Source organism: Macaca fascicularis, chromosome 15 (assembly GCF_037993035.2).
Source record: "Macaca fascicularis isolate 582-1 chromosome 15, T2T-MFA8v1.1".
NCBI classification, from domain to species: domain Eukaryota; kingdom Metazoa; phylum Chordata; class Mammalia; order Primates; family Cercopithecidae; genus Macaca; species Macaca fascicularis.
The window spans coordinates 95,864,217-95,885,637 of record NC_088389.1 but is presented as its reverse complement, the minus strand read 5'-3'; the positions used below and the strand labels follow the sequence as shown (position 1 = coordinate 95,885,637).

The window sequence follows — 21,421 nt, the reverse complement described above, 5'->3', positions numbered from 1 at the left end:
GCTTTACTTCCAACTATGTGGTCAGTTTTGGAATAAGTGTGATGTGGTGCTGAGAAAAATGTACATTCTGTTGATTTGGGGTGGAGAATTCTGTAGATGTCTGTTAGGTCCACTTGGTGCAGAGTTGAGTTCAATTCCTAGATAATCCTAGTTAACTTTCTGTTTTGTTGATCTGTCTAATGTTGACAGTGGGGTGTTAAAGTCTCCCATTATTATTGTGTGGGAGTCTAAGTCTCTTTGTAAGTCTCTAAGGACTTGCTTTATGAATCTGGGTGCTCCTGTATTGGGTGCATATATATTTAGGGTAGTTAGCTCTTCTTGTTGAATTGATCCCTTTACCATTATGTAATGGCCTTGTCACTTTTGATCTTTGTTGGTTTACAGTCTGTTTTATCAGAGACTAAGATTGCAACCCCTCACTTTTTGTTTTCCATTTGCTTGGTAGATTTTCCATCTCTTTATTTTGAGCCTACATGTGCCTCTGCACGTGAGATGGGTCTCCTGAATATAGCAAACTGATGGGTCTTGACTCTTTATCCAATTTGCCAGTCTGTTTTTTTTAATTGGAGCATTTAGCACATTTACATTTAAGGTTAATATTGTTATGTGTGAACTTGATCCTGTTATTATGATATTAGCTGGTTATTTTGCTCGTTAGTTGATGCAGTTTCTTCCTAGCATCGATGGTCTTTACATTTTGGCATGTTTTTGCAGTGGCTGGTACTGGCTGTTCCTTTCCAAGTTTAGTGCTTCCTTCAGGAGCTCTTGTCGGGCAGGCCTGGTGGTGACAAATCTCTCAGCATTTGCTTGTCTGTAGAGGATTTTATTTCTTCTTCACTTATGAAACTTTGGCTGGATATGAAATTCTGGGTTGAAAATCCTTTTCTTTAAGAATGTTGAATATTGGCCCCCACTCTCTTCTGGCTTGTAGAGCTTCTGCCAAGAGATCTGCTGTTAGTCGGATGGGCTTCCCTTTGTGGGTAACCTGGCCCTTCTCTCTGGCTGCCCTTAACATTTCTTCCTTCATTTCAACTTTGGTGAATCTGACAATTATGTGTCTTGGAGTTGCTCTTCTCGAGGAGCATCTTTGTGGAGTTCTCTGTATTTCCTGAATTTGAACATTGGCCTGCCTTGCTAGGTTGGGGAAGTTCTCCTGGATAATATCCCACAGAGTGTTTTCCAACTTGGTTCCATTCTCCCCATCACTTTCAGGTACACCAATCAGACGTAGATTTGGTCTTTTCACATAGTCCCATATTTCTTGGAGGCTTTGTTCATTTCTTTTTACTCTTTTTTCCTCTAAACTTCGCTTCTCACTTCATTTCATGCATTTGATCTTCAATCACTGATACCCTTTCATCCAGTTGAGTCAGTTACTGAAGCTTGTGCATTTGTCACGTAGTTCTTGAGTCATGGTTTTCATCTCTATCAGGTTGTTTAAGGACTTCTCTACGTTGGTTATTCTAGTTAGCCATTCATCAAATCTTTTTTCAAGGTTTTTAGCTTCTTTGTGCTGGGTTTGTACTTCCGCCTTTAGCTCAGAGAAGTTTGTTTGTCTGAAGCCTTCTTCTCTCAATTTGTCAAAGTCATTCTCCATCCAGCTTTGTTCCATTGCTGGCGAGGAGCTGCGTTCCTTTGGAGGGGGAGAGGTGCTCTGATTTTTAGAATTTTCAGCTTTTCTGTGCTGCTTTTTCCCCATCTTTGTGGTTTTATCTACCTTTGGTCTTTGATGATGGTGACATACAGATGGGGTTTTGGTGTGGATATCCTTTCTGTTTGTTAGTTTTCCTTCTAACAGTAAGGACCCTCAGCTGTAGGTCAGTTGGAGTTTGCTCGAGGTCCACTGCAGACCCTGTTTGCCTGCGTATCAGCAGCGGAGGCTGCAGAAGAGTGAATACTGCTAAACAGCAAATGTTGCTGCCTGATCATTCCTCTGGAAGCTTCGTCTCAGAGGTGTACTTGGCCGTGTGAGGTGTGAGGTGTCACTCTGCCCCTAGTGGGGGATGCCTCCCAGTTAGGGGATACTTGGGGATCAGGAACTCACTTGAGCAGGTAGTCTGTCAGTTTTCAGACCTCAAACTCTGTGCTGGGAGAATCACTACTCTCTTCAAAGCTGTCAGACAGGGACATTTACATCTGCAGAGGTTTCTGCTGCCTTTTGTTTGGCTATGCCCTGTCCCCAGAGGTGGAGTCTACAGAGGCAGGCAGGCCTCCTTGAGCTGCTGTGGGCTCCACCCAGTTTGAGCTTCCTGGCTGCTTTGTCTACCTACTTAAGATTCAGCGACAGTGGGTGCCCCTCCCCCAGCCTCCCTGATGCCTTGTAGTTCGATCTCAGACTGCTGTGCTAGCAATGAGGGAGGCTCCATGGGCGTGGGACCCTCTGAGCCAGGCGCGGGATATAATCTCCTGGTGTGCCATTTGCTAAGACCCTTGGTAAAGCGCAGTATTAGGGTGGGAGTGACCCAATTTTCCAGGTGTTGTGTGTCACGGTTTCCCTTGGCTAGGAAAGGGAATTCTCTGACCCCTCGCGCTTCCCGGGTGAGGCGATGCCTCATCCTGCTTCGGCTCTCACTCACTGGGCTGCACCCACTGTCCTGCACCCACTGTCCGACATGCCCCAGTGAGGTGAACCCGGTACCTCAGTTGGAAGTGCAGAAATCATCCGTCTTCTGTGTCGCTCACGCTGGGATCTGGAGGCTGGAGCTGTTCCTATTCGGCCATCTTGGAACCGCCTCATAAATGCTGTTTTTAATTTTTGTGGCGGAGTTATGGTCAACAGCTCATCCCATCATTTGATATATGTCATGTAATCAGAAAGCCCTTTTCTTCTGGGTGCTTCTATGTCTACAAAAGTACACATTTCTATCTATACTATTTTAGTCAAAAACTGATTTATATTATTAATAAGCTATGTTACTGTCTACTAGATTACTGGCAATCATTAGAATCACCAGGAGAGCTTTGTGAAAAAAAATCCTGATTATCTTCATTCCTAATCACTATCTTTTTTTTTTTGAGACGGAGTCTCACTCTGTCGCCTAGGCTGGAGTGCAGTGGCACGATCTCGGCTCACTGCAAGCTCTGCCTCCTGGGTTCATGCCATTCTCCTGACTCAGTCTCCCAAGTAGCTGGGACTATAGGCTCCTGCCCCCATGCCCAGCTAATTTTTTGTATTTTTAGTGGAGATGGGGTTTCACTGTGTTAGTCAGGATGGTCTCCATCTCCTCAGCTCGTGATCCAACCACCTCGGCCTCCCAAAGTGCTGGGATTACAGGCATGAATCACCATGCTCAGCCACTAATCACTGTCTCTTACCCACCAAGATTTTGATTTAGTAGGTCTTGGAAGGCACTTAGGATTTGTTTCTTTGTTTTACATTAATTCTGATGTGCAGCCAGGTTTGAAAACAGTTATAACTGATAGAAGTAAGAAGGTAGATAGTTCTGGGTATGCATCAGAATCAACTGAAGTACTTTTTAAGACATAAATTGCTGGGCCTTATCTCTACAGGTTCTGATACAGGTAGATTTGGAGGAAGTGCTAGGAATTTGCATTTCTAACATGTTTCCAATTGATAGTGATGCTACTGGTATAGGGACCACATTCTGAACATCACTAAACAGAGAACTAAAGGAGACTAGTGTTAGGCCTCAAGAAAGAAGTCTAAATAATGTATGTTGCAAGAGGGAGTACAGTAGCCCTTTTCTGATTATTGCTGAATACATTATCTAGACTGGAATCTCAGATGTTCACATCTGAGGACATCTAGGGCTTTGAGCAAGAGATTTCTTTTCCTAGCAGAAAGTTTATTTCTCTAAGTTTCCTGGTACATTTCCATGATGTTGTAATCACTGACTTGGGTTGAAGGTAGTTGTAACAGGGAGTTTCCACAAACTAAAGTCTTTACTCCTTTCTTTTCTTTTGTCACAGAAGCATATACACACACATACACACACATATTTGCAGAATATGAAGAAGCAAGTCTAGGAAAAACCTAGATGATACCTGTAGAAAGACCATTTTAGCAGAAATTGCCTGGCGGCTTTAGGAAAACTGGGTCTTCCTTCATAGGGTTTCAGTGCTTGCATCATCACATTGTCAAGCCACGCAGCCCACTGCTCCAGGGTGCTCTGCTGCTGAAGAGTCATCTTGAAATCTGTTTCTAGTCTCTGAACCATGTTGTCATCACACTGGCACACCCAGGAAGCCTGCTCCTGAGACAGTAACACAGAAAGCAAAGGAAAAGTTCAACTCAGCATCCTTTCATTGAACATCAGCACACACACCAGATGCAAGAACAGAGCTTCACACAGTTAAATGAATCCAGAAAATAAAAAACTACTGTCAATTGTTAGGGTAACACAATCTTTATCAGTTTTAAGGGATGAATATTTCTTGTTGCTCAGTCTGGTACATAAAAAAGTGATGTCACATGTAAGTATGATTTGGTTTTTCTACATTAACTAGTCTGTGTAAAAGACTAAAATACATGATTACTTCAAAAAAACAGAAGTCTGAACCTACAGTAGGCAGGGTCTTTCATTCTATTCAGCTTTCACACTGCTTTCAGAAGTTCTCTTTTTGTTCCCCATCAGATAAAACTTTAAAACCAATTCATTTGAGAAGATTTAGGGTAAATCAGACAGATAAACAGATACAATCGGCCAAAAGTGGTCCCCTCAAGATTAAAACAGAAACAAACACTGAATGGTACTAGGTAGAAGCATATGCTGTTATGAGTTCTATGGATTGGGAACAGAAATCTCAAGGGCTATCAAGGCAAGGCTATGAATGCAAATTAATTCAGAGAACTGAAAACAACAATAACAACAACAACAAAAAATCTTTTGAGAAAATGTAGACATGCTTCCTGCCAAAAAATGTGATTATTGCAATTTTCCTTCTGGTTCTGGTTGGGAAATATTTGGTAACAGCAATGAAAATAGCAAATTTTAAAGCTACTTTTCAGTGGTTGCCATAAGTATTGTGATGTCTCCAGTGCTATGTTGTATTTTAAGATTTAAAAAAACCTATTCATTCAAGGCAAAACATAATTATTTGGTAATGTAATATTTGACGGGGAATGAGAAGACATAGGCTTTAGGGTCTGAATTAACAAAACTAACCTCGAGCAATTAATTTAGGTGGGCCTCAGTTTCCCTAAGCATAAAATTAAACAAATGAAATTTAATGAAAAATTTTAAGCTGGGTTCGTTGTGTCCAGATAATTTTGTCAAGACAGATTTCTTTGGAGAAGTGTCTATGAGGCTCCCAATAAAACCCTGTGAATATATACGTATTTTTCTCAAAAGGGTGTCTATAGTTTTTTTTTTCTATATGCTCTCAAAAAAACAAATTCATTCAAATTGACAACTTCAACGGAATAAATCCATTATCTCCTTCTTCTAGTTCCAGGATCTCTCCTGATCCTACAGACTTTACCTATTCAAGGGACATTTCAACCTGGAGGCACTTCAAATGCAAAATGCCCCAAACTTAACTTATTTTAAATTCTCAGGGAAACCTACTGTTTCTTCTGTATCTCAGCTGATGATATTATTCACTGTCTTTTTTCTCTTAACTAATTAATCATAAATCCATTCAGATGTTACCTTCTGAATACCACTTTTAAATATTTTAAGTATACTAAAATATAATTATAGAAAAAACTGTAAATACAAACAAGCTAAAAAGGAACAAAACATTAAGAATACTTAAAATGGCAACAGTAAGAAATTATGGCATGTCATGCTGATGTATGTACCTTTCAAACTTTTCTCTGCATATATAAATATATATATTTATGCATATATTATAATACACACATACACTATATTATTTATGCATACATTTATATTTTAAATATATATTTGTAATATAAAACACTCATATTTATACATACATTTTATATTATTATATGCTTATACATACTTAAATGTTTAAAATAAAAGAGGATCATATTATATTTTCTATTAGATATTCTGATTAGTTTCACTTAGAAATATATAGTAACCATCTTTCCATGTAGGCAAATTAGACCTATATTTATTGTCCACTGAATGAATTTGTTTTATTGCATAATGTACTATTATTTATATAACCAATCCCACATAGTTAGACATTTGTTTGATTTGTTTGTTCCAACATTTTAGTATTACAAATAAAGCTGAAATTAGCAGGATAGGTTTTTTTGTTTGTTTGCACATTGATAACTGGAAGGAGAAACTTACTAGTATCCATGAAGCAATTTAATTTCATATCTTACCATAAATTCAAACTCACTATTTACTTGGCAGTTAGTTTTTGCCAAGAAAAGATGATAATCTAAAACCTAACTTAGAGAAATAAACCACAGCACATTATTCTGACTTTTCAAACTAATTTATATTATACTTCATTTTACTACTCTCTTCAGTGAAAATATACTAACAATAGAGCACATTGTAAATATTTCCCTGTGAAACGAATGTAGATATTTCAAGTCTATAATTGAAAAAGCTAAGGACATTTACAGATGTTCTTAACTTAGAAAAAAATATATATCCAAAATGAAAAGTAGTCAGGAGCTTCAAAATCAGAATGCTTTTAAATACAGAAACATAAGTATATGCAATAGCTAAGTTATCAAGTCAGCCCACCCAAACCTATTTAGCCCATAATGTGGACTTCAAAAACCACCCATTTACACAAAAAAATTAGAGAATGATGCCATTGTAATACTATCAATTAAACAGGAAACCAACTGTACTGCAATAGAAAAATTATCTTAAATGCATGAAGAAAAGAAATTTTAATTAGAGAAGAATAGAGCAGTAAAAAGTGATATATGGATATCCTGAAAGGAACTTTTTAGCACTTTCAAGCTCTTAGTGTATTATAATATTGACACACATGTAATTTCATTGTTTTAAATAGAAGTCTCCTTATTACAAGAGCATCATTCGTATATTGTCAGATTATTGAGGTTCATGTTACAGGAGTTGGGACAACTTCCAAATGAACTGGAGATGGGGATAAAGGTGAAAAGGGAGGAAAGGGACTCTGGGAAAATCTGGCAAAACTAGGAAAAGAAAAGGAAAGAAATAAGGGTGTTAAAGACGAAAAGTGCTACCTTGAGAAAGAGATTACTAATTAAAATGTACAGAGCTGTGAAAAGTAAAATGTAGGGGGAAATGAAGGACTCACTACAGTGTCATGGTACTCTGAAAAAAGGAAGAAGGTTTTGGAGGGCAGATGCTGAATCATATGGGTTTCAGCAGTAATGACTATCATGGTGGACCCAGAAAAACATGATAGTCAAAAATAGAGGAAAAGAAAGGGTATTCTCAAAGTTGGCAGGTAGAGGATAAGTAGTACAGTAGACATATCACTGATCATTAATATGCAAAGATGTTCTCAAAGTTAATGCTTATAACCAGGGAAGAACTCATTTGTAGAAATACTTCATTGGAATGCAGATACACAAATACATTTATGTATTTATACATATAATAATACTAACAGAACACTGAAAAACTTTCTCAGATATTATTAGAAATAATTCTTTAAAATGTTTTCTGTTATTGAGTTTAAATTACTTTCTGAAACTAGAAGCTGCCTTCTTCAACTTTTCTTAAGACACTTTTAAACTTTTCTGAAAAAAGATTTGAAATAAATATTACAGTAAATTTTAAGGCAATATAAACTGTTAATATTTTTGCATATTTAGTTAATATATCCTACTGAAATATGTAAAGTAAATGGTTTTGTAAAGCTGAGAAAGTTTGTTCTTGTAAAGATTATGTACTTGTATGTGTGTATGTGTTTTTGTAGATGGATAGATATTTTTTAAAACTTCATATATATAGTTTTACATTAGATACAAATAATATAAAATATTAGATATCGATATCTCTCTATATATATATCTCAGATGTTTGAACCCAGTCCATGAAAATCACAATGAACAACTAATTTATTGTACTCTAAAATGGATCAAGCCCAAATGTTACTTTTTGGTATATTTTAAATGACAAAACTAGGCAAGAAGTAGAAATTAAAATTTCTAGAAAATAAAATAATTAACAATTAGCTTATTTTTAAAACAACAGTATTGTTTTTTAACAGCTTTACTGAAATGTAATTCACACATTATACAGTTCATTCATCTAAAGAATACTATTCAAAGGTTTCTTCTAGTATATTCGCAAAGTTGTACATCACTCACCACAATCAATTTTACACCTTTTTCATTTTTCTAAAAATAAACCCCATGACTCTTATTTGTTACCTCCCAGTCTTCTCAATCCCCCAGCCCTAAGTAACCACCAATCTACCTTCTGTCTGTATAGATTTATCTACTCTGGAATTTCATATGAATGGAATCACGGAACATGTGATCCTTTGTACCTGGCTTCTTTCACTTAGCATAATGTTTCCAAGGTTCGTCTATGTTGCAGAATGAATCAGAACTTCATTTCTTTTTATTGCCCAATAATATTCCATTGAATGGATAGATCACATTTTGTTTATCTATTAAATCAGTTGACAAATATTTGGGTTGTTTCTGCTTTTACGTGGTTGATATAAATAGTGCTGCTATGTACCTCTATGTATAAGTTTTGTGTGGACATGATTTCATTTCTCCTGGGTATATAACAAGGAGTGGAATTGCTGAGTCATATGGTAACTCTATGTTTATCTTTTTGATAAACTGCCACACTGTTTCCCAAAGTGGCTACAGCATTGTATATTCTGACCAGCAGTGTATGAGGTTCCAATTGTTTACATCCTCACCAATAGGATATGTTATTACATGTCTTTTTGCTTAGACCCATTTTAGAGTAAATGAAATGGTACCTCGCTGTGGTTTTGACTTGTATTTCCCTTGTGGCTAACGAGATTGAGCATCTTTTAATGTGATTCTTGGCCATTTGTCTGTTTTCTTTGGGGAAATGTCTACTCAGATGTTTGTCCATATTTAATCAGGCTGTCTTTTATTACTGGGTTGTAATGGTTCTTTACATATTCTATAAACAAATCCTTTATCACATATATGATTTGCAAAAATCTTCTCACATTCTGTGGGTTGTCATTTCGTGTTCTCGATGGTCTCTTTTGAAACCCCAAAGTTTTAAATGTTGATTACGTACAATTTATGTATTTTTCCTTTTGTTGCTTATGCTTTTGGTAGACAATGATATTGTTTTTATAGGGTAACATTTAGATTCATTACTTTAGAACCAGAAATAAAGTAGTGATTGATATTGAATTCTATAATACTGTTTCTAACTCAGCTTTTAAAGTGTACTTTAAAGTACAAGTGGGTAATGTGATCACAAGGTTAAACAATATTTTTCATTTGAACTATCACAAGAGCCGAACTTATTGCCTATAATTCTTTTTAAGTGAATAAGTATTTACTAGGCAGCTATAGTAAACTCTGAAATAGAATTGTTCTTAGTTCTTTCAAGGAGGGGCACTAAAATAGAAGTATCTATGCATGTCATGGTACAAATTATTAAATATATAAACAATAATCTAAGATAGGTGTTATAAGGTGGGGAAAATGAAGCCTACAGTAGTTAAGTAACTTGCCCAAGATCCCACAGCTAGTATATGAAAGAGTTTAACTTCTTGCCTGTCTTACTTCAATGACTGTGACCTTTATTACTCTACTAACTATTCAGCAAACACTGGTGATATGTTGTCTTTTAGGACTGTAAATGTGAGCTTACTTTAACCACAAACATGGGAGCGGTATAGCTGTATCTGGGTCAAACTTCTCTCTTTCAGGACACTGTGAATATAGATGCTGCCGGTATATAGATGAGACTTTGAAAAGAAATTTGATGATCCTAATTAAGAAGAACAAACTGGGTATCTTGCCTTAAGAGACATACTTTGCAAGGAAATAGAGTACCTGGACATTGGCAAAGTCGACACGGTTGAGGTCATTAAGCATCTGGTTGATTTGGGAAGTGTTCTGAAGCACTGCACGAGCTGCCTGGGCCAGGTGATTGAGCGACGTGTATCTTCGCAGAGTCTGGGCAAAGGCACTTACAGCGGCAACCTGTAAAGCAATCCAATTAAGTTGGGATTCTGTTTTCTCCAGTAAAACAAACCACTGCAATCTTCAAATCTTTTTTCCCTTGCCAAATTTTAAATGCTTGCCTCTGATACTTATTTAAAATTCATTTGGTGAGAGAGTTTACTTGTAAATTATAGCATTTAAATCTCTAAACCAAGTATTATTTTCCTTTTGAGTAGGTTGAGGTCAAGACTAAAACAAACTCCCACATTCTTTGACATCTGAGTGTAGCATTAATTAAATCAGTCTTGCAAGTAACTTCTTATCCACGGTAAGCAGGAAAAATGTTGGTTTTCATTTCTTTTTTTACTGCTCTTTGGACAGTCAAGTACAAAGTAGGCAAATTTTAAAAGTAGGGATGTGCAGTTTGGCTTTTCAAATAAAAAGAGATCTGGACATTCCTACTCTAAACTGACTTTAAAAATGCATGTCAGAGCATTACCATTCAGATTTATTCTTGCTACCTTTATTTTATAGAAACGAGTAATTTTGAGGTGAAATTACCAGAGGCAAACAACCAGAATAACCCTTTTTCAGAATTACAGTTTCTTTAAAACGGCTATGCAGGAAGTTTCTATTTGTCTCTCAAAATCTACTTTCCATTTTTCTTCATCTTGAAGATTGATCTGAATGGACCACATTAACCTCCCTCCTTGTTCTCTGGCTTCCACTTGGGTTTGACCAATGACAGGCACCATCAGGAGACGGAAGGATGGGAAGAAAGAGTGGTTACCATGGTACCTATTCACTACAACCTCTGCTTGCTGCCTGTTAAGAGTGGAGCCTGCTTTCCTTTTCTAATGTTACCACAGTCCTGAGGGAAAGAGTGGATTTCCTAATGCCATAGCTTTTACCTCTCACCCCTTCATTCCTAGGGATGGTTAGGATTCTCACTACTGCTAGCCCTGGGATGCTTTACTATTCCTCCTTGGTTTTATCAACTTTGTTCATACCTTTGGAAATAAGCTCTTCTTAAACTCTCTTAGATTATCCCCACCTTTGGGTGCATGATTTGTTTCCTGTTCACACCCTGAATAAAGCAGTTTTTTTTAAAGATAGCAAAGATAATGCAAAAAGTCTACATAAAGTCTACATTATCTCATGGAAATTTGTTATGTGCACAATACAGATCTAATAATTTTAATCTTTTAAAAATATATTTTAAAAATGGACAATTTACAGGAATGTATAATATTGCACTCAATCACTTATATGGGTATATAAGGTGTGAGTAGTTGAATGATCATTTGGGAGTGGTAGACGGTGTTCACAGGGAACAGGATGCTCTATCCTGACAGTGAGATGTTTGAGGACTATTTGGAACTTGGGGAGAAGCTCACACATACTCAAAAAAGAATCTTATTCCATTTTTGTGGTTTAAATTAATCCAGTATATACTATGTGCCAGGCTCTGGATTAAGTGCCTTACATATATTATCCTATTCAGTTCTTTTAACTATCTTATTAGACACATATGATTTAAAGAAGATAAGTAGCTTGCTCAAGGTTGCAAAGAAACTCCATTAGTGATGGGAATTGACCTGGGCATTTTGATTCCAAAAGCCACAGAAGTTGGAATGCTGTTTTCTCTGTCAGGGTAAATTATCTCTATTAATTGAATGTGGAGAGGAAAAGAGACTGCATATCAGTGAAACCAGAAGAACAGACGGCACCCTCTACTGTGGTGAATCATTCTGGTGAATCATTCAAGCAAACTCTGGAGGTCAATGAGAAGGTCAATGTTGCAACTGGATTGTTACCACATTCACTTTGACAACATTGGGAAGGGAAGTGCTTTTAGCTGTTTGAGGCATTGTTATAAATGTGACCGAAAGTTGAAAGGATTCCTCGATCATAATGAAAGACCACCTCCTTTTTTGCACACCTCAATGTGGTACTTTACAACAGCACTGCCAAAGAGAAGAACTACCTGCAATGATGGACATGCTCTACATATATGCTGCCTAACATGGGTAGCCAGCAGCCAGAGGAGGCTACTGAGCACTCGAAATGTAACAAGTGTGACTGAGGAGCTAAATTTTTCATTTCACTTAATTTAAAATTCTAATTTAAATAGCCACATGAGGCTGGCCCTACTGTGACAGCACAGCTCTAGAGGAACATTCTAATATGGGCATATCAGTGAAATGTTGCCTTCTATATATGTTTTAGAGAGAGAAAGTTTTATTGCAAACGTTAAGCCCAAGTGAACGAACTGGAGGCTACTTATGTTCCCACAGAGGTTTATCAGCTAAAATAACTTCAATTGACCAACTCTGCCCCCAGATTCAAAGGCAAAGTATATTGCTGGAGTCTGACAGTAAATACAGTCATTGACAAGAAGCCACAAATGTGATTTCTGGTACCAAAATTTAAATAAAATTTAGGATTAGTCCAATCTTGCTATGGGGATATGTTCACAGATTAACTGAAAGTAACATGGCTAGTAGGAGACAAAGTAGAGACTAAAATTTATATCTCTAGCTAAATAATCCACATTCCTGAGATATATTGATTAATTACGAGTTAATTGTTCACTTGATTCACAAAAGCATCCTCCAGTGTTTAGAAAAACACCAAAACATCCTGAAAAAGCAAAATAATATTAATTTCTATGAACTTTTCAGGATATGATAGGTACAGTAAGAAATTTTAGAAATAGAAAATTCCTTCAAATGAAAACTATTTGAATATTCTAGGCTATTATTTTAATATCTGAAATTAAACACATAGTTTATATCCTTCTTATATATATAATTTAGAATATATATACCTAATATATTGTTTAGAAAGGGCTTGTAAATGCACCACGCTTGAAATGCTTCCCTATTCTCTTTGAAAGGAACATTGCCAAACATCTCTTGTGCAAGTTCTTTATTACATGGTTATAAAATACAAATATAAAAATCAGTTTTAAAAGATGATGTATATTATAACCTTAACATTTTACATAATACCGTTTGATAGGATAGATGTAAAGTTCACAGTTCAGAATAATTTCCTAAACACAAAAGAAAAAGCAAGGACATAAAGTATACCTTGGTTTGTATCATTCTCTGTGGAATGTTGTTCATGGCATTGGAAAGCCAACCTTCAAGGCTTTTTGCAAAATTTCGAATGGCTTGGGTCAAGGCACCTAAACATTAAAGAATAAAAGCAGAATAAAAAAGGTATGAAAGAATATTAATTTTTGTGCTAGAATAAAAGAAAATGCTCGTACACAATATCTGATATAGCACAGAACTCATATTGTCCTCATTGATAAAACTTTATTTAACATTATTCCTAATTTTTAAAGCATCCAAGAATTATATTTTGGGCTTTTTCTTTTAAAGTTATTTTGTTCCCGGATACTTGTGACACTTTTTTGGGAAAAAAAGGATTCAAACATTTTTGCTTACAGCAACATATACCAGTTGTGAATATACTTATAGAATATTCTTGCTTGGAAAAAACACTCCTTTCATTAACCGTTTTGTGCTAAAGATTATGTATTTTCTTTAAAATTCTTCGTCTTGTTCTTTCAAGCTCTTAATCTATTTCCATTTCTTTTATTAAAAAGAAAAATAATGCAAAGCTTTCTCTGTTTCTCTATGCATCTATTTACTTAGAATCTATGAATTGGAGTAATTCTCTCTCATCCTTGTTGAAAAGGTAAAAATTAAAATTGTCTGAATTGAAAATTTTGGGTAATTATTTTCCATTTCATTTGGCAGGTAGAGATAAAAGATCAGTATGATAAAATTGCTGTGAGGGAAACCCATATTCTTAAGATATTCCTAAAATAGCTCATTCTGTATTCTTGACATATCTGTTAAAACCTGAAATAGGGACAGGTCCCATGACAGAAGATTTGATGGTGGTCATAAAATAATTAGAAGCATCTTCAGTTATCAGTGATGACTATGACTATTTAATAAGAAAAAATCTGCTTACTGAGATTGCTATATAGTAGGAGACAGAATACTTTTCTTGTACAACAAGTAATTCAGTTAATAGTATTTTACTTCCTCTGTGCCCAAGGCTCCATAGTAGTATAGAGGACAATTATAGACATTTAATAGATAAGTGCCTGAAGCACCCACAACATAAAATTCATCTTTGTAGGTTCTCTATAATGGGGTAGGTATCAAAATATGCTACTATAAGAAACACAGTTATATTTTGGGCCAAGGTCCCCAAGAATATTAATGTTACTGATGGGCTTAAATTCCTTGGTTTTTCTTTCTGTTGTCAAATGAGTCTGACATGATTCTCTATGCTTCTGTTAAAACCAGGTTTTATAAATAATTTCACTTACTCAAGTTATTTGCAAACAATATAAATTTTACTATTCCAATAATAAAGACAACTAAATGCATTTTTAAGAGATTTGTTTAACTGTTAAAAACTGGAGAGACGAGACTGGAACGGGCTAAATTTTGGTTAGGAAAAACACTCAAGCAGTGCAGATCCTTAACCACAAGGATCATAACTGGAAACACTGAATTGGAAATTTCTTGAGAACCAATCTTTTGAAACCTTCAAAGCTTCCCACATTAGCCAAAAAAGGAAAAAAGAAAGAAAAATATTTTTCTGTTGTATTATGTGCTAAAACCATGGAGGGCAGGCATGAATGGAAATGAAAAAGAGTGAAAAAAAATTAATAATCCCTTTTGAAACAGTAAAATTTTGTTCAAGGTTCATTTTGGCAATCTGCATTTTCCATTTTTCCTACAATTAATATACAATAATTATTTAATCTGAAAAATAACCCCCAAATCTATAAATGTTACTTTAAAAATATTTATTATGGGCCTGTTTTATCTAGATAAATTTAATGCAAGGGTGATTAGATAAGAAAAGATATATTTTGCATTTTAAATAATTGTGAATTTTCACTTTTTCTACTAAATGATATTCTGGGCCACCTTTGGTTATACTTGTAATTGTACATTTAAGTGTTACCCATTGAGTGCTCATACAATTAACGTTTTTTCACTTTCAGATAAATGTATTTTAGAATATAGTAGCTTCAAGCTGACATTAAATTAGTGTGATGTGCAGACTTTTTTTTAGCTAAAAAAAGAAATCCCATCTGGACAGAAAATGGTACAGTGAAGTGCTAGTAGCCAGGGAAATACAATTTTTAAAAATAAAATTAAGTTTGCTCTCTCTATAGGGATTCATGTATGTACAAAATTGTGCAGATTGACTCTGACAACTTTCAAAGGCTCATGAATGGATGGTTTGGAATTTAAATTCTATTCCAAAGCTGACTTGTCTCAACCTGCTCAAGATTAATATTAAAATGCATACAACCAGAAAACAGCTATCTAAGTTGTATTTTAAGCTTTATTTTGTTACACCTCATTGTAGAATGGGAATTAAATTTCCAAATTTCCTTGGTAGGATGGTATATCAATGCATCTTATAATTTCAGAGAGAGTATAAAACTATTTGGGCGTCTGCTTAATTTAGAGACAAGCTATTTGACAGAATAAACTGTTTTTAAAAATCAAAATTTGCAAAAGACAAAGGTCAGTGTGTTGTGTACTTAAAATTATGGGCTTGAATTAAACTAAAATTGATACAAGATTTAAAATAGAGAACTGTTAAACTCACAAGTTAAAGTCTTATGGTGCTGTTATAGAAGCAAAAGATGTTAGAACTGTTTAATGAATACTGATGTTGCTGATTTGCCTCAAAAAAGAAAGTACTTGCTGACATCCCTTCTTTTATCTCATGAGAAAAACTTTATGTTGGTAGTAAGATGTCAGAGGCTAACGAGCTACTCTATGCAACTTCTCATAAACATCTCTAGAGATTATCACTCAGAACACAGGGAGCAAGAGAAAAACAAGGAAAATCCGATTCTGGAACATAAATCAGTAGAGAGTTTAGCTAGTGAAACTTTCCATAACACCATTTTTAATCAACTTTTAGTCAGGAAACTTGGTGATAGAGTAGACTATATTAGCAATTTACAAAATTGTGAGATAATGTCAGCTAAGTTTTTTTTTTATTTCTTCCTATATAAATTTATGTGTGTTCATTAATATTATCTGGAAATATGTTTAAGCATATATTTTAAGGTGGTCGGGAACATATTAAAGATCTTATACCTTCTACTGCTGTCTATTGTTATTTAGAAAAAAAGAAAGTATAAGCATACAAATGTTAATATCTTCCCCTTTTGTTCTACTAAATTCCTATTTTTGTATTTTCTAGAATAATTTAACACAAATCATCTGTGAATAGTATAAGTACACAGTAGCCAATTTCACAAGCTCTACGCTTGCTTTTACTTTATTAGTGTCAATGCAGAGTAGAAACTGTCTCAATTCTTAAAAAGTTAAGGTCACTAGTGTGTACTCATATAGATGTAGGCATAAAATAGTTTCAGCTGCTTCTAACAGTATCTGTGGTAGCATTTATATCATTGATATTTGCAGAAAATAGCTTTGTTTGCTACAAAGTAGTTTAAAAAGCACCATCACTTAAAAAGATAATCTAACCTATCTATGTAATTCCCATTTTCTTGGTAGTGGGATTACAATGCTTGTGTAGTTACAAAGATTTTTCTCTTAAAATGCCAGTTAACCACTACTGTTAATGGAAACTGCATTTGTAGTTCTTAACATGATGTAGGTGACAAAGTAAATGCTTTTATAATGGAATTCAACTTCAGTGGAAATCAAGATAGATTCACTTCAAATCAAAAGCAACCATGAAGGAGGTTGGCCTAGCAATTACAGGTTTCCATAATTTTTGGCTTTATGAAGGGGACTGTGTCCTTGGGTAGAATAATTTTGACATGGTTGACCGGCCTGCTAGTGTTCTTGCAATTAGTTTACTTGGGTTGTTACATCTACAGGTTGGCTTTTTTATCAAAAAAAAAAAAAAAAAAAAAAAGAAAAGGAAGAAAGAAAGAAAAAAAAGAAAAACATAAGACAGACTGAAAAATAGATCATCTTTTCCCTTTTACTACTGTTTTGCTCTAGGCTGCTTTCACGCAATACTCTGTGTTGCATGTTTTCTATCTGGCATATCTAAATGAAATTAGAATCATTATAGATTGCAATGTCACTTCTCAAAACTTCCTGGGTGGAATGTATGAGAACAAAAGCATCCGTACTCGTCTGCATTTAACTTACTAGGAATAGGTCTAAGGACGTCGGGGATGAGAATCTCCACCAAAGCCTGGTACATCCCATGGTCACAGTTACACATCCATTTCAGGATAGACTCATGTTTGCACAGAGTTATCAGCTTTGCTTTCGGAAGTCGACTTTCTATTTCACTCAGATTGCTGGTGTGAATAAATGTAGCAAATGAATAGATGGCAAATGAGGATAAAAAAGAAAATGGACTTTAAAAATAGTTTAAGTTTACCAAATATTACTGAGGTTAGAACTATACCACCATTGCACTGGTGCCATACAGCTGGCTATATATATATAGAGAGAGAGAGAGACAGATATATAAAACACTCCCCCAGAGCTGTCTATGCACATTCGTATTTTCTGACGGTATGAAAGGCAGATATGATAGTAATTCCATGAGGATGAAATAACTACCACAGTCCCCCAAATCAATACAAATGGGAGCTATATACACACACTGAAACCTCAAGAGAGCAGTTCGTGGTTTATTTCTAGGATGGCCAAAACATCAATCTATTCACTTAATGTCATCAGGTAAGGTTCACAACTGGTATACATATCTCTAATTTATTAGCTGTGACATCTACTCAGCCATGAAAATGAATTGGAAAAGATGTTGATTCTGACCTCGATTCAGTAATAGTAGTGCCATCAGTTGGAGTAGAGGGAGAATAGCGCCAGAATGTTTGCCACAATTTTTCTATCAGGCTAAATTGAAGATTCACAACAACGTCCAATATTGCCTAAAAAACAAAATGGTACCAGTATTACCTTACAATATTACTTATGGGACTGTGTGAGGACAACCTAACATGACAAGATTTTATATGGTCAAGTTCTCCCTTGGGGTCATAAGTTAACATAGTGAAACCACACTAAATTTTACCAAAGGAAGTGGAAGAAAAACAAAAAACAAACCAACAAAAAAACTAGCTAGCAAGAAGATAAAGGGGGGAAAAAATTCTTGGAAAATTAAGCAGGATAACATTCTTTTCATAATGTACTCATGCCACCCTCACTTCTACCTCTTTTTTCTTCTAGTTTTCATTCTTACTTTCCTTCCTCTCTAGTTACATTCATTCATTCATTCATTCCTTTACCTACTGCTTTCTTCTGCCTCTACAGTTACTGTCACCCTACCTATTCTCAGACCTGGAAGGGTATAGAACATAGATTCAATTTACAGCAGTCCTCTTAGGGCTAGGTAACCACTGGCCATCAAAGTGGGTGGAAGTGAAGGGTGTGGAGTCGCTTTTGTGTGGCAGATGGAGTTAGGGCTGAACTAGCTTTGTCACGGGTTCCAGTGTGTTCCCAGGTAAACAGAGGCTGGGGCAGAAACCATGGAGTCAGCAGGCCTTCAGTGGATACTGCCTGTCTGGGTATAGCATTCAACATTAAAGAGAATCCAATCCTATCTCTGTACATCTCCTTTACAGAACAACCTTAAGACTATCTACTTTTCAAATCTCGGGGGCCTCACCTCCTCTTTCTCCTTAATTTAATCTCCTGGAACTATTTCCCAGATGCATCAAAGACTTTTTTTTTATGGTGTTTAAATCTACCACTTTCCCTATTAACTGTCAATGATGATATTTAATTTTACCCTGCCTTTGCAATTAGTTTGTAAATAAGTCTTCAGGTAAAAGCAGGCATAAAACTAAAGAATAATTTGTTGGTGCCAATAACATATGATTGTGTGATTATTTTGGGAATTAAAAGACAAAGGTAGTCAGTATAGTATGATTGATGTCATCACCTTTGAGGCGAAGGTAAAACAGCCCCACAAATATCTATAAAATTCATGGAAGATAAAATAAATCGGGGGACAATCTAGAGAGTCTATCAGAGTAATGTAGGCAAAAACAGCAACCATAACTTCATATTTGTCGAGTTTGGGCCACCTGTATAACTGGCCCTATGCATGATACAGAGAATAACTGATATGAAATATGTTCTAAAAGTATAAAATGTTGCAAGTAGTTAAATACTGAAAATGAAGATAGGGAGACAAATTAATTAACACAGTCCTCAGTAACAATAAAAATGCAAAATGCAAGTCCTGAAAATAAAGGGGATGTAGATGTCCCTCATCCCAGCAAAGATCAAAATATTCTCAAGCAGCAAATATTTTAACTGCTTTCTCAATTGTAGCTTAGGCACATTCCAAGAGACATCTCTAAAAGTGTGAGGCAACTATTAATACCTTATACATAATACCTTACATAGTTCTATATAAGAGATTGCTGTAAGAACACTTTTCTTTTAACCTACACTAAAATTAAAAAGTGTTTCAGCAACTTGTATAAAAAGTTATACTTGTTCCTTATATAACAAACTAGTGATACAAAAATATCTTTGATAAACAAATTGTGAGAATTCCCAATAATAGGCAAAGTAGGTATATTAATCTTTCTTTAAAAATATGTACTGTAGGAAATGTGAAATATAATCAGTGTATCTTAAATTCAGTATCTCTTCAAATTAAATAATCTCAAATAACTCTTTCAAAAAAGACATTCATAACAGCTTCATTTGAGGCAGTTTTACACATGAATAAAACATTTTATCATTTGTCCACCTACTTTCAAATATGTTCAGACTAAAATATATAGGCAAATATAAATTAAAATAATCCATATTCTACTGGCTTAGGGCAAATGACTATGGGACTACATATGAGATTCAGGCAGCTGTATTTCAAAAGTTTTTTCATATTTATTCAAAATGAATATTTATTAACAGGAAAAAATAATTAGCATTTTTCTTTTTTATATATGCAGCTCAGCCCCGTGAGAGAGATGGCATGAACACTGGTAATTCTGAAATAAACGGAGATCATTCTGTGGACTGCCATTTTCCACACAGATTATAATACATGCCTCTATTTCTTCGTATAAAGTATATTTATTTTTGAAAATGGTATGTTAATAAAAATCTTATAATCCAAAGGCTCTTTCAACCTTATTCAGGCGAGTTTGTCACTTAGAATAATCTTACTGTATGTTTTGTAGCAATATAAATAATTATGCTCCAACTTACATTTTGAATAAATAGGAGAAATTTTTAAAAAATCCATCATAGGTTGGGCGTGGTGGCTCATGCCTGTAATACCAGCAATTTTGGGAGGCTGAGGCGGGTGGATCACTTGAGGTCAGGAGTTCAAAACCAGCCTGGCCAACACAGTGAAACCCCATCTTTACTAAAAATACACAAAGTTAGTGGGGCATAGTGGTGCATGCCTGTAATCCCAGCTACTGGGGAGGCTGAGGCAGGAGAATCGCTTGAACCCAGGAGGTGGTGGTTACAGCAAGCTGAGATTGCACTACTGCACTCCAGCCTGGGTGACAGAGTGGGACTCTGTCTCAAAAAAAAAAAAAAAAAAAATCCATATAGGTTGATTTGCTTAAAGCAAGGTTCACTTGAACACGCAGGAATGAGAAATTGTTTAGAGAATCTTTATACAAATCTTTATTGAATAAGATGATAGATGTAGAAAGAAATAATTTTTTTCTATATACATAAGGAAAATCCAGAACTTCTCTAATATGGGTAAAAGCATAGTAGTCAAAGGAAAATGAATATTAAGTGCTTTCATCATTCCAAGAAATGTTGGGAACCAGTAGGGCACGTTGAAGAACACTTCTGGAACATGCTATGTTAATAAGGAAAGAACCTGCCCTCAGTTGTTAATAATCTAGTACCCTTGACAAGCACTCAGATTTGCTCTAGCAATTCTTATTTCTGAAGTGGGGGAAAATATCTGTTAATGCTATGAGCTAAGACCTCTTACTGCATACTGTATTATCAGCAGCCAGGAGGGCTGCCCAGGAAATCCAAAGGATTATCTTTTACTCCTAAGCAGATCACAAATATCCCTAGAATAAAGCTACTTAAATTCTAAATAGACTCTTCTTTCAAAAGGAGAAGCACTCGAGAAAACTCTTATTATAATCCATTATCCCCTTTTTGCCAGGTGAGCTGTGGTACATTAATATGCTGGCATGGAGAGAGTTCACCTCCTAGACAATGAAGCAAATTCTGATGTGGGATACTCAAAATGAGAGTAGGAGTAGGGCTAGAAAACACCAAAAGGAACCCTAATTAACCACAAAAGTGAAACAAACAAAACTGGAGCCTCAATGATCCCTGGAAAGAACACGTAAGGTGCTTTATTAAACATTTCCAGAAATTATTTTAATAGAAATAT

At 35.3% G+C, this 21,421-nt stretch overlaps 1 protein-coding gene across 27 annotated transcripts in view; it reads right to left on the bottom strand.

The window, feature by feature from the left end:
• Positions 1 to 21,421, bottom strand: part of RFX3 (regulatory factor X3) — a 312,030-nt gene that overhangs the window by 39,873 nt on the left and 250,736 nt on the right. For 24 of the 27 annotated variants that reach the window (XM_074017567.1, XM_005581818.4, XM_045373199.2 and 21 more), the window contains 5 exons: positions 17,842 to 17,957; positions 17,206 to 17,360; positions 13,108 to 13,205; positions 9,902 to 10,051; positions 4,006 to 4,214 (listed from right to left, as the gene is read on the bottom strand). In XM_074017567.1, coding sequence (XP_073873668.1) covers positions 4,006 to 4,214; positions 9,902 to 10,051; positions 13,108 to 13,205; positions 17,206 to 17,360; positions 17,842 to 17,957 — 728 coding nt within the window. The remainder of the gene's footprint in view (positions 1 to 4,005; positions 4,215 to 9,901; positions 10,052 to 13,107; positions 13,206 to 17,205; positions 17,361 to 17,841; positions 17,958 to 21,421) is intronic. The other 3 variants (XR_012424754.1, XR_012424756.1, XR_012424755.1) reach the window with 1 other exon arrangement.